The sequence below is a fragment of the Dendrobates tinctorius genome, unplaced genomic scaffold, assembly GCF_039654945.1.
Source record: "Dendrobates tinctorius isolate UK_male_01 unplaced genomic scaffold, ASM3965494v1 ptg000016l, whole genome shotgun sequence".
NCBI lineage: Eukaryota > Metazoa > Chordata > Amphibia > Anura > Dendrobatidae > Dendrobates > Dendrobates tinctorius.
Genome location: NW_027361684.1, coordinates 64,981,665 through 65,002,034, shown reverse-complemented (window position 1 = coordinate 65,002,034; position 20,370 = coordinate 64,981,665). Strand labels below are relative to the sequence as shown.

General features: G+C 41.7%; 1 protein-coding gene across 1 annotated transcript in view; it reads right to left on the bottom strand.

The window, feature by feature from the left end:
* The window catches only part of LOC141080594 (granulocyte-macrophage colony-stimulating factor receptor subunit alpha-like), a 116,268-nt gene that overhangs the window by 82,940 nt on the left and 12,958 nt on the right, over positions 1 to 20,370 (bottom strand). The window contains exons 2-3 of the mRNA XM_073565921.1: positions 17,277 to 17,394; positions 4,212 to 4,360 (exon numbers count right to left, since the gene is read on the bottom strand). Coding sequence (XP_073422022.1) covers positions 4,212 to 4,360; positions 17,277 to 17,361 — 234 coding nt within the window. The 5' untranslated portion in view covers positions 17,362 to 17,394. The remainder of the gene's footprint in view (positions 1 to 4,211; positions 4,361 to 17,276; positions 17,395 to 20,370) is intronic.

Here is a 20,370-nt window from a genome sequence, read left to right as displayed (position 1 = left end):
CCTAGAGGCAGCGAAATCTCTCTTCTCTCTCTCTCTTCTCTCCCTCTCCCTCTCTCTCTCTCCCACTCCCACTCCAGGTACGCTCCTGCGACGCTACGCTGAAAAAAGTCACATGCAAGCATTTGGCGAAACCCGACTTTGGCGCTTGGGTCGCCGACTGCATGGCCGACTTCGCACTGTGGTCGGGTTTCGTTTCATGAAACCCGACTTTGGCGAAAGTCGGCGACTTTTGAATCTGACCGCTCAACTCTAAAATAGAAGTGTTAATAATTTATTTTTGTCATTTAACAAAATGTAAAATGAATAAATAGAAGATAAATCTAAATTATATCAATATTTAGTGTGACCAATTTTTGCCTTCAAGACAGTATACTGTCGTGTATAAGCCGACCCGAGTATAAGCCGACCCCCTAATTTTGCCACAAAAAACTGGGAAAACTTATTGAATCGCGTATAAGCCTAGGGTGGAGAATGCAGCAGCTACTGGTAAATATCAAAAATAAAAATAGATACCAATAAAAGTAAAATTAATTCAGACATCAGTAGGTTAAATGTTTTTGAATATCCATATTGAATCAGGAGCCCCATATAATGCTCCATACAGTTCATGATGGGCCCCATAAGGGTATGTGCACACGCTGCGGATTCTGCTGCGGTTCCACAGCGTTTTTGGCCCTGTGGATCCGCAGCAGTTCTGCAGACATGGTACAGTACCATGTTAACCTATGGGTTTTCAAAACCGCCCAAAGAGTCTGCTACAGCCGATATAATTCAAAATGTTGAAGTCCACCCTAAATCCAAATTTTATCCACATCACCATAATAGTCACATAGAAGCTCTTTATCATCTAGTACAGAAAGAACTAAGGATACTACCCAACAGAATTTATAAAGATAATATCTCTTTGGGTAAATGGACCACCATGGAATGACTCAAACAGAACCCACATTATCAAAAGGGCAGCTGATAAAGGTGGAGGGGTGGTCGTTCTAAACAGAGGATTATCGTAAAGAAGGCTTTAGGATTCTTAATGATAAGGAATACTATGTTCAACTAAAAACCCATCCCTTCTCCCAACATCATGCTGAATATATGTCCTTTATCTGGTTAACCAACTGCCATAACTTGTTGAATAAAAAGGAAAGGGATTTTCCTGACATCAAGCAATGCCAACTGCCATTTTTTTTTCTACTACCTACCGAAGGTACTTAAGAGCATAAGAACCTTACCAATCCCCCCGGTTATCAAATTATATCGGTAATCCATTCACTCACAGCCAACATATCCCATTATGTTGACATCTTATGCAGTCCTATGTATTACAGCTGCCCTCTCATTTGAGAGATTTTACTCATCTCATTATGGATCTCAAGAAACTCAAATTACCTAAAATTTTTGCATTGGCAGTAGCAGCCCTTTGCTCCAACATCTCACATGATTTGAGCTTGAAAGCCGTTCAATATTATTGAACTCAAGATCCATCAATATCTGATATCTAGTCCTTTTTTTCTGAAAGGCATACAGTTGGTCTTGGTACAATGTTTTTCTCTCTCGAGGGTGTGGCCTACAGGCAGTTGAGGGACTGTGCTATGGGGACGAGATTTGCACCCAAGTTATGCAAACCTCTTCATGAGTTGTTTTGAATCGGTCCACATCGCTCGCTCCCCCCCTGCAGGTGGGCCACATCTTCTACTATAAAAGATGTATAGATGACCTTTTCATCATATGGACAGGTACTTCCGAAGAGACAGAACTATTTGTTCAAAATGTCAATAGAAACACATAGGGACTAAATTTTTCACATACATTTTCCTTTACAAGCATTGAGTTCTTAGATTTAAAGATATCTAAGGGCCCATAGGAGACTATTCTCACTTTGCAATCAGTGCAATGATTAAGAACCTCAAGATTTGAAACCCATATGCTACTGTATACCTCCCTCAAAGCCTCCTCAGACCCAGAAGTCTTATAATAGAGTTTCCGTTGTACACTACAGTGTACGCGAAGTCTAAGGGTATGTGCACACGCTGCGGATTCACCTGCAGGTTTTTTCCTGTGGAAACGCAGGTAAAACCGCAGGTAAAGTGACCTGCGGTTTTGCTGCGGTTTGGCCTGCGGTTTTGCCCTGCGGTTTCACACCTCTACTATGTTAAAGGTGTGAAACCGCAGCAGAATCCGCAGAAACAATTGACATGCTGCGGAAAAAAAAATGCATCTTTTCCACAGGTAAAAAACCGCAGCGTGAGCACTGCGGTTTTGAAAACCCATAGGCTAACATGGTGAAGTACCATGTCTGCGGAACTGCTGCAGTTCTGCAGGGCCAAAACCGCAGCAGAACCGCAGCAAAACCGTAGCGTGTGCACATGGCCTAAGAAGAATAGGGTGCTTGTGACATTTTTTTCCTGCTGCACCGCTGTCTTCCTGCTGCACCGCTGTCTTCCATGCTCCGGATTCCTATCTACATGTGGGTGTGCTGACAAAACAACTATTTTTCTTCTCTTCTGTAAACATTTATGTTTCATTTAAAAACATCACCGAAAATATTTGATCTAATGAAACATTTTTAAAAAAAGATCAAGTAGGTATAATGTCTGGCAGGCGTTTGGTCATGTAGAAAAATTATTGATCCTATTAACCTTGGCAAGCACCAAACTTAGTGAATAACTGCTGTTTTAATTTTTATTTAATAAATCATGAAAATAAGCAACTTTGTAATATATCTAAGAGAAATCTGCTTCTTTCACCGCCAGGAGTAATTATTAATTTTGAAAATTCTAAATTCATGGGTGCAATCTGTCTACCGGGAAAATATATCTCCAGCTTGTCCCGATTTCACTGGTGCGTTGGCAATCAGGGTAATGGTAGTTGGTGTTGATGACACCTATGATTTGTCAAAAGTCACAGAGACAGTCCCTCATTCACCAATTTATTACCACAAATGTTCCCATGAAACTCCGACTTAGTCCACATTCCCCAACTCTGGCTCCGGTGACTGTGCATAGCAGTAAAGTGACCGCTATTCTCAGGCTCCGGGTATGCTCATGACAGCATGGCTCCCGCTGCAGTCAATAAAAATAAAAATTAAAAAATGGTTACTCTTTATGCCAGGGTTAATAGGATCTACAGGTTGGGCCATTTATATGGACACACCTGGGTGGGCCATTTATAAAGATACATCTAAAATGGCCAACTTAAAAATGGCATGAGAAAATCATTGCTGATCTGCACTGCTTAAAATATAACATTGGTTCAAGTGCTATTCAATAAAATATCAGATAGCACTTAGCCATGATATATGTTCGTGTAACTCCTGCCTTAAGGTAATAAGTGCTAGATAAATGATATACAGCATCTTTGTGACTTTCACTATTCACATGAATAAGGGATATTTTCTTTAGACCATGTTCACATGTTCAGTATTTTACATTAGTATTTGTAAGCCAAAATCAGGAGTGAAACAATCAGAAGAGAACTAATAGAAACACGTCACCACTTCCCATATTTCACCCACACCTGGCTTGGCTTACAAATACTGATATGAAATATTGACCAAATACTGAACTTGGTCTTAATCTGAGAAGTCATAAGGGGGTGGAAGAAGAGGGAAACTAAAGCCCCCTTCACACATAGAGAGATCGCTAGCGATCTCGCTAAAGCGTCACCAATTTTGTGATGCAACAGTGATATCGCTACATTTGATACTTACCTGCGACCCGGCTACCCGCTGGATATCACTGATCGCGCGAGATCGTCCTGGTCCATTTCTCATCGTCGGCTTCCTGCTGGCGCCGACGAATGACTCATGGACGCGGGAGGAAGTTGTCAGCAGAGCTGCCGTCTGACAGGTAAGAGCGACCGCCGACCGCTGCTGCATCGCTGGTGAGATCTGCCTGTTTGGCAGCTCACGAGCGACCATTTAGCAATGCACCAGCGATCCTGACCGGGTCGTATCGCTGTCGTGATCGTTGGTGCATCGCTAAATGTACCAGGACCTTAAGAACTAAGCTATTTTTTCTCATAAGGGTACATCCACGTAGGCTCTAATGTGTGCAGAAAAAAAATAGCTATGAATCTGTGGCAAAATCTATGAGTTGACAGACTGAAAATCCACATCGTGTCCGCTTTGCATAAACATGCCCTAATAGTTAAGGTTATTCTAATGAAGCATAGATTGTCCTTAACACATTAAAAATAAAGTGTTATATTCTTACCGTCAGTTCTTCATAAATTACGTTTCCAATTATAACACAATACTTGTATTTCTTCATAGACTTTGTTATATTGCAGTTCCATGTAATAGTGACGAATGCAGGAGAAATGTTAACTGAGAAATCCTTTAATAATGGAACAGTATTTTCTTCTATATAAAAGAAAAAAACAAATTTAAAAAAAAGTTTTGAATTTGAACTGGTTTTATTTTTTCTAAAAAGTCTTCATTTTGCACTTACCCATTTGTCGGATGAACATCCATTTTGATCCGTTTCCCATAGAATTTAATAGTGCCTCTGCCTCTGTGTTTTTGATGGACAAAAAAGTAGTCTACAATTTTTCTTTTACCTTAAATTTGACGGACCGCAAACGAATCCCTTTAACTGTTTAAAATTGGGAACTTTGGGTCCGATTTAGGAATTGTTTGCTCGGTGATTTGTCTCTATTATTTAGTTTTTCCTCCGAGAATTCCACTCTGTTTGTGAGTGCATATTTGTAGGATTAGTATTCTCATTTATCCCTGTACATTTTCCTCTGTTAGTCTGGTTTGTATATTCGTATATACTGCTATTCCCCACTTGGTCTAAGCATCTTCATCATCAGAAGTAATCTGGGGAGCAGGGATAGCTAGAGCGTCCTTAGCTTTAGGAGTAGGGAAGGAGCCCCTAGCCCCAGGATCTCTGGAAACTTTGCTGTGACACCTTTCTTACAAGCCAACTTTTTTATTTCTACTGGATCCAATGCAAACAGATGCCAAACAGACATGTGAACAATTTCCAGCACAAATTAGCTTTAAATTAAATTTCAATTCTTATATTAATTAATTTTTAATAAAAATCTGATTTCTCAAAGTGATTACACCAGAATTGGCCATTTTGGCTCAGTACTGAGTTACACAAAAAAATATACAACTTTTGGTGTTTTCACTACAGTTTCACCCAACTCTGTCAAAATGGGTAGAGCTGGGGTAGGACTGGACTGCAACAGGGGCATGACGCCACAGCCCGTCTAATTCATGATGGTGTTGCTTATGCAAGAAATATTACTCCAGCGCCTGATTGTAGTAGAATTTGTGGTGAGGCACACAGAGGTGCATGATACTTGTCAGACTCTCCTGATTCATTAAGGCTGGTTTCACATTTGCATTTTTTAGCGCTGGAAAAAAACGCATACCTGCGCATGCGTTTTTTCCCCTATATTTAACATGGGTGCGCATACCTGCGCGCTGGTTAGCGCATGTATGCGATTTTCATGCGCTGCGTTTTTTTGGGGTGTGCGTTGGTATTTTCCAGACGCAGCATGTTGCATTTTTTGGCCCTGCAAAAAAGCGCATGCGCACATATGCGCACGTTTTGCGCTAAAAATGGCCATTATAGCCTATGGATGCGCAGATGTGCGCACTGGCATGCTCATGTATGCGTTTTTTCTTGCATATGCGTTTTTTTTTTTTTACCATGGAATTTAGGGGTTTGGGTTAGAGTTAGGGTCAGGGTTAGGGTTAGGGTTGGGGTCAGGGTTAGGGTTAGGGTCAGGGTTAGGGTTAAGTATGGTTTTGTTAAGGATTAGGGTCAGGGTTAGGGTCAGGATTAGGGTTAAGTATGGTTTTGTTAAGGGTTAGGGTCAGGGTTAGGGTTAGGGTTAGGGTTAGGGTCAGGGTTAGGGTTAGGGTTAGGGTCAGGGTTAGGGTTAGGGTCAGGGTTAGGGTTAAGTATGGTTTTGCTAAGGATTAGGGTCAGGGTTAGGGTCAGGATTAGGGTTAAGTATGGTTTTGTTAAGGGTTAGGGTCAGGGTTAGGGTTAGGGTTAGGGTCAGGGTTAGGGTTAGGGTTAGGGTCAGGGTTAGGGTTAGGGTCAGGGTTAGGGTTAAGTATGGTTTTGTTAAGGATTAGGGTCAGGGTTAGGGTCAGGATTAGGGTTAAGTATGGTTTTGTTAAGGGTTAGGGTCAGGGTTAGGGTTAGGGTTAGGGTCAGGGTTAGGGTTAGGGTCAGGGTTAGGGTTAAGTATGGTTTTGTTAAGGATTAGGGTCAGGGTTAGGGTCAGGATTAGGGTTAAGTATGGTTTGGTTAAGGGTTAGGGTCAGGGTTAGGGTTAGGGTTAGGGTTAGGGTTAGGGTTAGGGTCAGGGTTAGGGTTAGGGTCAGGGTTAGGGTTAGGGTCAGGGTTAGGGTTAGGGTTAGTTAGGGTTTAGGGTTTGGGTTAGGGTTAAGTATGATTTGGTTAAGGGTTAGGGTCAGGGTTAGGGTTAGGGTTAGGGTCAGGGTTAGGGTTAGGGTTAGGGTCAGGGTTAGGGTTAGTAAAGTCATGGTTTGGGTAGTGTGAGGGGCCACCTAAAAATGTTGGAAAAAAACGCAAACGCGGTAAAAACGCACTAAAAACGCATACAAACGCATAAAAACGCTGCGTTTTTTTCATGCATGCTCATAAAAATGCTTGAAAAAAACGCAGCAGTTGTATGCTTATGTATGCGTTTTTTCAATGCGTTTTTTTGCGGGAAAAACGCGCTGCAAAAAAAAGCAAGTGTGAAACTAGCCTTAGAGGGCTCCCTCACACGAGCAATGATTCTCTCTTTCAAGAGAATTGGATCGATCATTGTAATGATACTTAGTTCAGACTCTGATCAGAGTTTGAGCCATATGTCAGTTTACTGTGATTCTATTCTCTTGCATTAAAGAATCATATCACAGGTGCTGAGAAGACGGGGAACTTAATTTCTCCATTTTCTCTATTGTCTTTGGACTGCACTATAGGACTGCACTCAGTGTCGAGATGCATGCATGCTGGAGTATGGAAACACGCTTGTAGGCAATTTTAAGAGTGGTTTTCCCCAAGACAGCAGTGAGGCACACAGTGTGTATTCCAGTTCTAGACGTCCAATCACGGGAACGTCAAGATGTCATCGCAAAAACATTAGCAGCAGCAACAATAGCAGTGTAAGTGGCATAAGAAATTTCTGTGAGTCGTTTCACACATTTTTTAGATCAGCCTGTGCACCAGGAGAACACAGTACAAGTCTGACACATGAACGACTAGAGAGGATGCTGCAGGAGTATCTAGAGGTCAATATCAATGCCATCAGGGGGACTGTTTTGCATTTTGGTCTTCAAAAATGGAAGAGTGGCCTGAGCTCGCCTGTCATGCCTTAGGGGTTATGTCATGCCCAGCAGCCAGCATTCTCTCAGAATGTGTCTTTAGCACTGTTGGTGGTGTCCTGATGGATAAGCTCATCCTGCTGTCCCCTGAAAGTGTAGACAGCCTAACTTTCATCAAAATGAACAAGTGATGGATCTCCAATGCCTTTGCAGCCCAGTCACAGACTGGGCAGACTAGGCAATGATGTAGTTTTTAGTGTCATGCATTGATCTTGCATTATTGCAGTCTGTGTCAACTTTGTGGTGTCTTCTGTGTTTGCTGTTGCTACTGCTACTGATGTTACAGACAATTTTTTGAAATGGTGGGTTGCCTGTGGTGGGAGGTGTGTCAGAGGTCTATTATAATATTTCTACTTTGTGGAAATTGATACCACTTTTGTGGTTGTGACAATAATTATTTGGAATGTGGAGACTCAATGTTGGGTCTCCATCAGGTGGGTTGCCTGTGTAAGTAGGGCTCCCAGACAGACAGGCCTGCACTTACTTTCAGTTAACTAACTGTGTTACTTCTCTTATATTTTTTTATCAATAGTACTGTATGAAACTGATGTTTGTGTCATCTGATTGTGGCTGGAAAAAAATTGGAGGTGTTGCATGAGGTATCAAGGTTCCTAGTTAAGAAGGCTTACATTTCTCCCTCAACCACCAGGTCCTCATTAAAACTTCAGGTCAAAGCTGTAAATGCTGGTCCAGACCCTGATACCCCATGCATGGCCTATTGCTGAATGCTTCTGTGCCATTATAAAAGGTTCTACTGTGGATCAATTAATCATTCAACAACCTGTGTTACTTTTCCTGAATTTTTCTACCAAAAATACTGTATGAAACTGATGTTTGTGCCATCTGAGTGTGACTGGAAAAAAAATGGAGGTGTTGAATAAGGTATCAGGGCTCCCAGCTAAGGGGAATAAACACCGCTCCCTTAACCACCAGGTCCTCATTGAAACTTCAGTTCCAAACTGTTAATGCTGGCCCAGACCCTGATACATCATGCATGGCCCATGGTTGACTGCTGCCATTCCATTTGCAATTTTCAACTATGGGTCAATTTATGCCAATTTTCATGGTGTCTGCCTTTAAATTTACCTGTTTGGGAAGCTCTTTGTCAGCCCCTTAAGGTGTTGTGTATACATTTGGTTTGGCCTACCATTGAATTGAACTTTTTGGTGAACATGTGTGGTGAACGTCTAAACGTTCAGCAAATCAAGCTGAACCTTTAAAGGTTTGCTCATCTCTACTCAGAAGAAGTTGCTTAACAAATTGTGTGATTTTTTTTCTCCATTTATCCCTTTTGAAAATTAATAAATTAGGGATAAAGCAACATTTTAGTGGAAAAAATGATAAAGTTACCTTGACTCAGCCCAATTTTAGACAATTCTGTGAACTACCTAAGGGTTAAAAATGATCAATATGCCCCTAGAATAATTTCTCAAGATATGTAGTTTCCAAAGTAGGGTCACTTGTTGGCTTTGTCAAAGGCTCTTTAAATGTGACATCCGCAATCTCTTCCAGCAAAAATTGTGCTCCAGTATTAAAATGGTACTCCTTCCCATCCAAGTCCTGCTGTGCGCCCAAACAGTACTTTTCCACCACATGTAGGATATCTGCGTCCACAGGAGAAATTGCACATCATTTTTTGTAGCCCATTTTCTCCTGTTACCAATGTGGAAAGGAAAACTCTAGGGCTAAAGTGACATTTTGAGGAAAAATGTATTTTACATTTTCACGAGTCAATGTTATAAAATTCTGTGAAGCATCTTGGGGGTTCAAAGTGCTCACCACACCACTAGATAAGTTACTTTATGGTGTAGTTTCCAAAATGGGGTCACTTGTGGGAGGTATCCATTTTGTAGGCACCTCAGTGGCTCTGCAAACTGGATATGGTATCAATTCTAGCCAATTTAGTGCTCCAAAAGTCAATAGTGCTCCTTCCTTTACAAGCTCTGCATGTGTCTAAAGAGTAGTTTTTGACCATGTATAGGGTAACGGCATACTCAGGAGAAATTGCAGAACAAATAGTTTGGTCCATTCTTCTGTTACTCTTGTGAAAATGAAAAATTTGATTCAGAAGCAATATTTTTGTGTGAAAAATATATTATTTTATTTTCATGGCTTAACATTATAAAATTCTGTGAAGTGCCTGGGGTTTAAAAGTGATCACTGCACCTGTAGATAACTTTCTTGAGTAGAGTAATTTCCAAAAATGGAGTCACTTGTGGGGGCTGTCTACTCTTTTGGAACATCAGGGGTTCTGCAAACGTAACATGGCGTTGGCTATCTAGTCCATCCAAAGTCAAATGATGCTCCTTCCCTTTCAAGCCCTGCCAAGTACTCAAACAATAGTTTTACACCACATATGTGTGTAATTGGAAAAATTGAACAACAAATTTTTAGGTCTATTTTCTCCTGTTACCCTGGTAAGAGTGAATAATTTGGGGTAAAGCAACATTTTTGTGGTAATGATGCCATTTTTTAGTTTCATGGCTTGAGGTTATAAAATTTGGTAACGCACCTGCAGGTTCAAGGTACTCACTCCACCTGTAGATATATTGCTTGAGGGTCTAGTTTCCAAAATGTGGTCACTTGTGGAGAGTTTCCACCATTTGGGCACATTAAGGGCTCTGCAAACGTAACATGGCATTCGCTGTCTATTTTCAGCTCCAAAAGTTGAAGGGTACTCCTTCCCTTCTGAGCCCTGCTGTGTACCCAAACGGTAGTTTTCCACCACAATTAGGCTATTGGCGTAGTCAGGAGAAAATGACAATGCATTTTATGGTTCATTTACTCCAGTTACAGTTTTGAAAATGCAAATTTGGGGCTAAATCATAATTTTGGGTGGGAAAAGGTAAAATTTGTATTTTTTCCTTTCACATTGCTTTTATTCTGGTGAAGTACCTAAAGGGTCAATAAACTTGTTGAATGTGGTCTTTGAGCACTTTGAGGAGCATGGTTTTAAAAAGGGTGTCACTTTTGGGTTTTTTCTATCACATAGAGTTCACAAAGTTACTTCAAAAGGGTTGTGGTCCCTAAAAAAATGGTTTTGTAAATTTTGCTGGAAAAATTAGAAATTGCTCAGATTTTTTGCCCTTCTAACCTTGTAGCGAAAAAAATAATATTGTTCAAAAATGATTCGGATGTGAAGTAAACATGTGGTTAATGTTATTTATTAACTATTTTGTGTGGTATAACTATCTGGTTTAAGGGCAAAAAAAAATTAACGTTTGAAAACGGCAAAATTTTTATTTTTTGTAAAATTTTCAACATTTTCATAAATAAATGTAAATCACACTGACCTAAATTTACCATTAATATGAAGTATAATGTGTAGTGCAGCATGGTTGGTGCAGTGCGACAGATATGCAGGGTCCACAGAAAGTTCAGCATAAACAGTATCTTTATTTCCAGACTCACATACAGGAGTGATATCCTCTGGATTGCAGCTGGGTTTCCACAAATACATTCTGTGTTCAAAACCCATTCCCGTGGACAATGGCACAGCTGTGTCTCTTGGGTGCATCAGCCACCTTGAAGTTCCTGGCTCTGTGTTAGCGCCACACAGACCTGGGTTGCACAGAGCCTCCTGCTCAGCACCTTTCAATCTCCAAACTGACACCCGCAAGGCCAAACTGAGAGATTTAAATGGAATCGTAGCCATAGAGCAGCTTCCAAAACATGGAGTGGAGAGAGGGATTCGCTCCAATACCAAATCTGCAAATCCCTCTAAAAATAAAAGCCCTTGTTGGGTTTTCCTAAAAATCTAAGTCCCTACATGGACCTAATCCACACTTCCTTTTATTTTGCCTTGTGACTCATAGGCATCCTACTGTAAACACAAGGCGCTCCAGCGGGTTTATTTTTACTCCGTCGGCATCCTGCGGGACACATGTCGACACTTGCATATGATCCCCCTCATTGCCTCACACGTCAGAAAAATACAGACTCAGGCCATGTGCACACGATGCAGATTTCTAGAGGATCCGCAGCGGATTTTACCGCGCAGAAACGCTGCATATCCGCATTGTGATGTACAGTAGCATGTTAATCAATAGAAAAAAAAACGCTGTGCAGACGCTGCGGATTTTTCCGCGCAGTTTTCTTGTGGTTCAAAATATGCAGCATGTCTCTTCTTTTGTGCGGTTTTCCACCTGTCCATTCTCCAAATCCGCAGGGGAAAACCGCACAAAAACCGCAAGAAAACCGCAAGAAAAAAGGAAGAAATCCGCAGGAAAAATGCAGGTCATTTGACCTGCGGATTTCTTCAATTCTGCGCTGAAAAATCCGCAGGACGAAAAAGTACGTGTGCACTTAGCCTCAGAGTCACTGGGATATGTTGAACTGTTCCAGAGTTATTACATCATAAAGTGACATATGTCAGAATTGAAAAAAATGGTCCGGTCAAGAAGGTGAAAACAGGCTTCTGGGTGAAGGGATAAAGTGCCTTCTCCATATTTATCAGTTTAATCAATTTACAAACTGTATACAAACTGTCTATATATTTAATTGAATACTTCAATATGCTAAAAGGAACTGTGTTTCTACTAAAACTATCCCAGTCCAGGATGCCACTATTTTATTCCACATTTACCGTATTTCTGTTACTGTACAAAATATGGTAAAGCAACCATAGGCACTTTTTACATTAATGTTAATTAAGGAGCCTCATTTTGCAATTCTGACCAGTGTTACTTTATTTTGTAATAACTTTGGGGTCGGGTGACAGGGCTCCACATTCATTGATACACGCTGCTGGGATCCAGGTAATGTGTGAATGGCGGCTCACAATGTTTCACTATTTTTGGTTATACTTTTTGCTACATGATGAATTATAGGTAGGGCATATTCATCCCGCTGTAAAAAAGCCACATATGATATATCTCAGGCACAGAATTCATGAGTGGTTAGAGGCAGTATTTAGAGCGTTAAATGGGCCTGTTTTCCTGCTATTAATCCCTTTTTGTGGTTCTATTGGGCTATTGAGTTCACAAAGCAATGAGCACTTTGGGGTATGTAAAATATGCAGGATGACAACTTTTTTGAAATATCAAACATTTGTGTAGCGTCATGTCACTTACTATGCAGCAACATATGTAAATTAAGAGGGGCTAGTCTGTCATTGTTTTTTGTTCTTGTACTCTGTTATGTATTTTTGCAAATATTTTTAATGGACAATTAATAAATTTGGTATTTTTAATATTAATGGTTTGATGCTCATATGTTTTGGGGCTTTAATCTAGCTACCTGATGGTGGCCATGTGTTGTCAGTTATGAGCTTATCTTCGATTTATTTGGCAGTTGGATGATTTATTAACTGACATGAGGTAATTGCTCCCACAGTGTATCACTGAGCTGCAGTGAGAGAGTTCATCATAGTCCTTATGGCACCACTGCTGCATGGGAAAGTTATCACGCAGCAGTGTCGTAAGTGAGAGCACCGGAGCGGATCAGCTGATGAACTCCAGTGACCTCTCTCATGGCAGCTCAGTTATACACTAACAGGAGGTAATCGCTCCTGCAGTGTATTGCCAATGCCCGGGTAGAGCAGTCACATCTCCTGATGTGACTGTTCTACACGTGAGATCGCCGTGGGATACTCAGGATTACCTGGACTATGGCAGACAGGTGAGTATATGTTGGTTTATTATTTTACATTATTTCTAGGAGATGAGGGCATCAGGGATTTGGTGTTAGGTGAGTATAATGGGTTTTTATTTTTATTTGAATATGTATGTAATTATTTTACTTTCTTTTTTCAACTGTGCCGGCAGATGAGACTACGTCTCCCATCAGCGGTGCCTGCTGTCATTGTTATCAGTGACGGCAGACGTAGCCTAATGAGAGCAGTAGTCTCATCAGCCCACGCTTACTGACTTGCTGTAAGGTTTTTACCGCAGGTCACCGCTGCAGGTCACAGTGACAGCGTGACCCCACAGCGCACTGACTGACAGTCTGCAGGAAGATTATTGTGGGTCGCAATCACAGCTGTGGGGGTCACGCTGACATCTGACAGCATGATCCCGCAATGCTCTGACCGATGGTCTTACTGATGGTAGCATTACTGATGATAAGAACCACCATGCAGGGGTTTCCCACGCTGTCACACAGATGACAGTGTGGGAAACACCATAGGAAGCTGGTTAAAAAGGAAAGCAAAAACTCAGCAAATCCCAAAGATTTTTATACCGGTGATTTTGCTGCGGATTTAACTGATTGAACTGAATTCAATGGGTGAAAAAATGCTGCAGAAATGCACAAAGAATTGACATGCTGAAGAGAAAAATGCAATGCAAATACTTAAGGAAATTTACTGATCATGTGCACAACATTTCAGGATTGTCATTGACCTAGCTTGCATAAGGATTCCATAGCATTTTTGGTGCCATGACTCGCTGTGATTTCATTACGGAGGTGCCAATGGGAGTGAGAGGAGTCCCCACCCTCTCACAACCTTTTAATTTCCACAATTGCTATGGATCGTGGGTTTTCTTTTTATCAAGTGTGAATAAACAATTTTAAAAAATAATCATTTCCATTTTTGATCCTTCAGAGATCAAACTCACCAATATAAAAATATTTATGAAGTAAATGCAGCTCACCCACACCTGGTATCATGAATCAAGGCTCCTATATGAGCTATAAACTATAATCATGAAAAATAGACCCAGCACCACATCTCCAGACTCTTGATAAAAGACTTCTTTATTAGGAAAATTCCATAAAAGCAGCTCCCATAAAAACACACATTACAAAAACATGGTCAATGGAGAACACAGCGTATTCAACTTGTTTTAGATGATAACTCATAATTATGACTTCAATTTTGGTGCTAGATTTACTTTTCATGTTTACAATTCAAGTCTATGGGTCCATAAAATAGACTTATGCAGCACACTGATCTGAGTTGCACACTAAAGCCATGTGATTTGCACACTAATGCCATGTGATTTGCACACTAATGTCATGTGAGTTGCACACTTATGCCATGTTTTTGTACACTAATGCCATGTGAGTTGCACTCTAATGCCATTTGAGTTGCACACTAATGCCATATGAATTGCAACAATGCTATGCTATTTGCACACTTATGACATGTTATTTACACACTAATGCCATGTGATTTGCACTCTAATGCCATGCTATTTGCACACTAATGCCATGTGAGTTGCACACTAATGCCATATGAGTTGCACACTAATACTGTCATGATCCAGGACGGGGTTTCGTTTTGGCCTGTCCTGGTCAGACAGGGGGTTAATTGTTTCTGCCTCTCTCTGGCAGAGGGTGGCTATTTAATGCTCACTGGACCTAGGTCCGGTGTCAGTTATACTCCTGCCCTCGGCTGAGTTAGTTGACCTCTTGTGTACATGTGCCTTGTGCCTGATAACTTGTTGCTTGTTTGGTTTTGATCCGGTTCTGTCCCTGTTACGAGTTCTGCCTGTCCCTCTTGTACCGCACCGCCCTCTCGTGTATGACTCTCTGCTTGTGACTTGACTATTCTCTGCTCGTCCCTTTTGTACCGCACCGCCCTCTCGTGAATGACCTCTGCTTGTCTGACCTGCGTTTTCCTCTCCTCTACTACAGTATTCCTGCAGTAGGTACATTACATCATCTGCAGTAGTAGAATGCTAAGCCCCGCCCCCTGCAGTCACATGATTGTAGGTCCTGGTACTCCTTACTATTTTCCATGCCTCAGGTCCTGTCTGTTTAAACCTTCACTACCGTATTGGGCCCCGTGTTCTCCTGCAGTGTGGGTAAGTCACCCTGCTCAGCCGTGGCAGTTGCCGACGCTGACAGGATCCTGACAAATACCATGCTATTTGCACACTTACGACGTGTTATTTACACACTAATGCCATGTGTTGTGCAGTACCGGGAGTGCTATTCATTGTGAACACAGCACCACAACTGCACAAAAAAACTGCCCTGAGGTTTAAGGCAAGAATACGCAGCCCAGACACCAAACAAGACAGCAGTGCTGGCTGCGTGTCAGTTGTGTAGTACCATGCGTGCTATTCGCTGTGAACACAGCACCGCAACTGCACAAAAAATCTGCCCTGCAGGGGTAAATGTGACCTAAAAAAAAGCTGGGAAAATGGTCACTACTCAGTCCCACCCTGACCTTATACTTTCAGCTCTGAAAAGAGTTTTTGGGTTTCACAGAGGATTTCTGGCTGATTTGAAACAAAAAACACAACTCTCCCTAGCAGCTGCTCACACTCTCCCTACACTAGCTGTGTTCTGCATGCAATGTGCAGAAAATGGCAGTGGCAGAGCTTAGTGCCAGGCTATGATGACTCATAGGACACTGGGCAGCCAGCCAATCATAGTAATGCCACCCACAACCAAGAAGGGTGCGGCATTACTGTGATAGGAAACTGCTGGGCGGGAGAACCGAAAAGCGAGGCGAGTAGTGAAATACTTGCCATTTTCCAAGTACAGTGAGTACCGCATTACTTGCCGAGTAACGAGCACCCACGAATATGCTCGCTCATCCCTAGTGGCACCATGTCACGTTTGGAGACCCCTTGGTGTGCCTAAATAGTGGAAACCCTCTCAATTCTAACTCAACCATAACCCCAACACACCCCTAACTCTAATCCCTACCCTAACCCCAACACACCCCAGCCCTAATCCCAACCATAACTCTAACCACAAGCCTAACCCTAATCCCAACCCCAACACATCCCTAACCCTAATCTTAACCCTAATTCCAACCCTAACCCTAATACCAACCCTAATCCCAACCCTAACCCTAATTCTAACCCTAACGCTAATTGCAACCCTAACCCTAATTCTAACCCTAACCCTAATTGCAATCCTAACCCTAACCTTAATTGCAACCCTAACCCTAATTCTAACCCTAAAGGAAAAATAAAGATAAATATATTTTCTTTACTTTATTATGTGTCCCTACCTATGGGGGTGATAAAGAGGGGCTTTATTTACATTTTTTGTATTTTGATCACTGTGATAGTTTATCACAGTGATCAAAATGTACCTGTAAAATGAATGAATGAATCCGTCGACTGGCAGATTTGCGGGCGCACTGCGCATGCACCCGCCATTTTGTAAGATAGCGGCGCCCATGGAGTGAAGACGGCGGGACACCGGGACTCAGGAGGTACTGGGCGGGGCTATAGAGGGGGATCAGAAGGCAGGGGGAAGCGGGGGGAAGCAGAGGGGGAGCAAATACTGATGGCGGTGGCCAAAATTTCACACGGGCCAAGCCAGTATATCATATAACTATGTTCAATAATATTTTGATTCTTGCTTGTAGAGGTAAAATTATTAGAGACCAGAATTCCCCTTTAACTTCTTTACAATCAAGTAGAGATAAGTGAATTGATTTGCACAACCCTGGTCCAGCTGTCACATTAGTTTTTTGTGGCTGCTTGACGAGAGCCTTGGCGATCACATACTAATGCATCCCCGGCTCTGTTTTTGATTAGCATTCCTGGCTATGATCGTCACCCCACTGGGATGACATAGAGACAGGCCAGCTAATCAAATGAGGAGCTTGAGATACTAGCATCAGCACCATCTGTAAAATATTATTCTTTTAGGGACATAGTCAGCTTCGATACTTTTGGTAGACCTGTATATCGGAAAACCTTCAAAAGTGATACCATTTTAAAAACAGCACCCCTCAACATGTTCAAAACTATTAAGTATATTAACTCTTTAAGTGCTTTTCAGGAATTAATGCAAAGTGGCATGATCAGAAAGAAAAAAAAAATACCAACTAAATATCGCTAAGTTTTGAACAGACTTTAAGGCTGTTATTTGGCCTTGAATTGCCACCGCATCCATCAAGCATTCCTAGAATCCATACATAATCAGCCCTGCACTCTATTTTTTTGTTACCAGAGTACCCGTGCATTGGCTTTTACATGAGATATTCTATATCTGAAAATGTTCATACCTTCGGTAGTATTTTCTTCATTACATACTGTTTTCAGAGGAAACCATATAAAGAGAAAAAATACCAGATAGGATGAATTAACCATTTTCTGGTAATTTAGATTTCAATCTTATAAGATCTAGAAAGCAGAAATGTGAAAAAAAATGGTTATTATCACATTTTTAAATGTGTCACATACAGTAGATCAATAAAAGAATTACCCAGAAGCATATTTGAAACATTTAAAATATTTTTCAATAGGGAATTCTTAGTTAACAAAGGAAGTCCTTTTTCGTGATCTGCATCTTTTGGTCCAAGTATTGGGTGTTTACAATGAGCATCTTTCTCCTTGGAGGACCTGTCATACCATGTATTACAGAGACAACCCAGAAGTGTTAATAGGCACTGTGCAATGTTTAAAGAGGTGGTCCTGGACCTAAAATGTCCTTTCTAAATGCCTATCTTTACACACTAACCACTTTTGTAATGAGCTTTGCTACACAGTACCCTACATTTTCCCTATCTAACTAACCCCTTAATGGGTTGTTTTTTATTTCACGTCCTGTGATGTTTCATTTGAAAGGATTCTCAAATTGGATGTCACAGGAGTCTGGGGCTGCATTCTCTTCCCTGGAACAGGATGTCATTAGGAATCAGTCCTGCAGTTTCTTACTATAGTTTATTGCATTGTCGCAATTTGAAGACGTCCTGGATCTAAGGAAGATTTGAGCACAGCGCTGGATCTCCAAGTGTGAAAAAAGACATTGTCAAGGGGTTGAGATAGAAGCAGTGACTAACACTGCAGCACTGTCTCCAGATGACATCTTGCTCTAGGAGGAGCGATAAGTGCTGCGAAGAAGTGAGTGCAGCCCCAGCCTCCTGAGCTGTCCTGTTTGAGACTCCTCTCAAAAAAACATCACAAGGAGTGGAGTAAAAAAAGCACATTTAAGGATTAACTAGATACTGAGAAGTATAGGATATGTTATAATAAAGCTCATTACAAAAGTGGTTAGGCTGTAAAGTAGATATTTAGAAAGGACATTTTAGGTAGCGGCTGACCAACACTTTAATTTGTCCTGCGGTGGCCCTGCATGGTAATTGTGCTCACAATTCTTGCATATCCACATGCTTCTAAGGAACAATATATAAGTAACATAGTATCCAATATATATATATATAGTAGGGATTGTACTCGCTCAGGTGCAACGGGTGGCAATCAGGAGGCACGTTCCTTTTAAAGTTCAGGGGGTTTATTGCTCCACAAACCCACAAAACAGAACAGAACAAAATAGCCTTTAGTTCAGGCAAAACACAGTACAAATGTACAATACTTTAGGCTCAGTCCTGGAACCTCAACACACACAGGAGGCTTATCCCTCCCCACATACAGCCCTGTGTTAAGCAGTAGTTTACATTATAAAGTTATAGGCACACCCACGTTCCCACCACCTGACTAGTCACGTGACTGTGACATCACCACAGGTCCTTAAACACATATAGAAGTTTGGTGACGTCCCTTAGTGCTTATGTGCACTAAAGAAAACACTCTGGGCTACATCACAGAGACAAGCCACCTCGAGACACATACCTCCCATTGGCTATACGACCCTTAGCCACGCCACAATATATATATATACCTCTGTGTTCCTTTTCCTCCCCTGCACATTATTGGAGACACTTTATACTGGATAGGTACAGTAAGAACCCAAAACAAGCTGTGGACATTGTGTTACAAGTATTGTATAAGTCAGACACTTGTAACTTCCTCTTGTGTCACAGGTTGACATGGGACTGGAATTGTTTTTGCCTGAACAGAATATTTTTCCAGAAAATACAACTATGGCTACGGGGACCGAGCTATCTCCGGTGATCATCTTCAAGCTCAGCTGTGTTCTGGATGTCAAGCTGAATGGTGGCATAATGCCACTGCTCAGCCAAAGTCATCCAGCTTTAGCAGAGCTGGAGTCGTCGTGGGACAGTATGAATATCTTCTCGGCAGACAGGTAAGGATATGTGTTATGATTGGGTCTCAGAGGAGGAGAGCAAGCCCAAGCTAAGCCACAGAAAACCAGAGAGGTTGGTAACTAAGCGGATGGCAGACCCCTGATCCTATCCACACAACTAGCAGTAGCTGTGGAGCGTACCTACGATGATCCTAGACGCCTCGGCACAGCCGGAGAGCTAACTAAGCCTAAAGCAAGAAAGGGGAAATCTAAACTGCCCCAGAGCAGACCCCAAAGGAATAGATAGACCCCAAACATATATTGTCGGTGAGACAAGATGAAAACACAAACGCAGGCAGGAAAATAGACTGAGCAAATGATGGGGCCCACTCTGACTAGACAGGACAGGAAAGGAAAGACGCTGTCTGCAATCACGCAAAAAACCCTGCAAAAAGTCCAACACATCTGATGCAAAAAACAGTGAAGTCGCACGACTTCACCCACTATATCAGCACTCTGGTATATTCTGAAAGCAGAGCAAAAAGAGGCCAATCTAATAAGGGACAAAAACAAACTGGCACAAGCAGTAACATATGGACGTTGATTCAGCACAGCCCCAGCCGGATCTGGCTGACCCACACAAAAATGAGATAGACAAAACCAGATCAAATGCAATCAGAATAGCAAATGAACACTTTGCTGAACATGCAGGGACTGAGCTGGAAACATCAGACCTCAGGAGGCAATAAGAAAATCACCAGCAGGGATAGAGGGAATCGGCTGTCTTAAATCCCAATCTGAAACCCCAGATCTCCAATCGTCGTCCTCATCATCAGCTGGCAAGCCTCTGTTAATCAGATCAGCTCCATTACCTCCAGTAACCACCAGAGGGAGCCCAGAAAGGGAACTCACAACCCCTCTGTCAATCTGACCAGCTCCACTACCTTCAGTAATAACCAGAGGGAGGCCAGAAAGCGATATGGTTGCTTTTTTATTTTAATTCTCTGCCAGGAGACAAGGGCATTGGTGGAATAGGCGCTGCAGTAAGTATGGTTTAATTAAGATCTATTAAAGGAGTCTGTGTCAATTTTTCAATTAAAAGACTTTTTTCTTGCTGTGTCTTTATTTACCATATAACTAAAGGATTAGTAAAGGATAGGTGTCTTATAAAC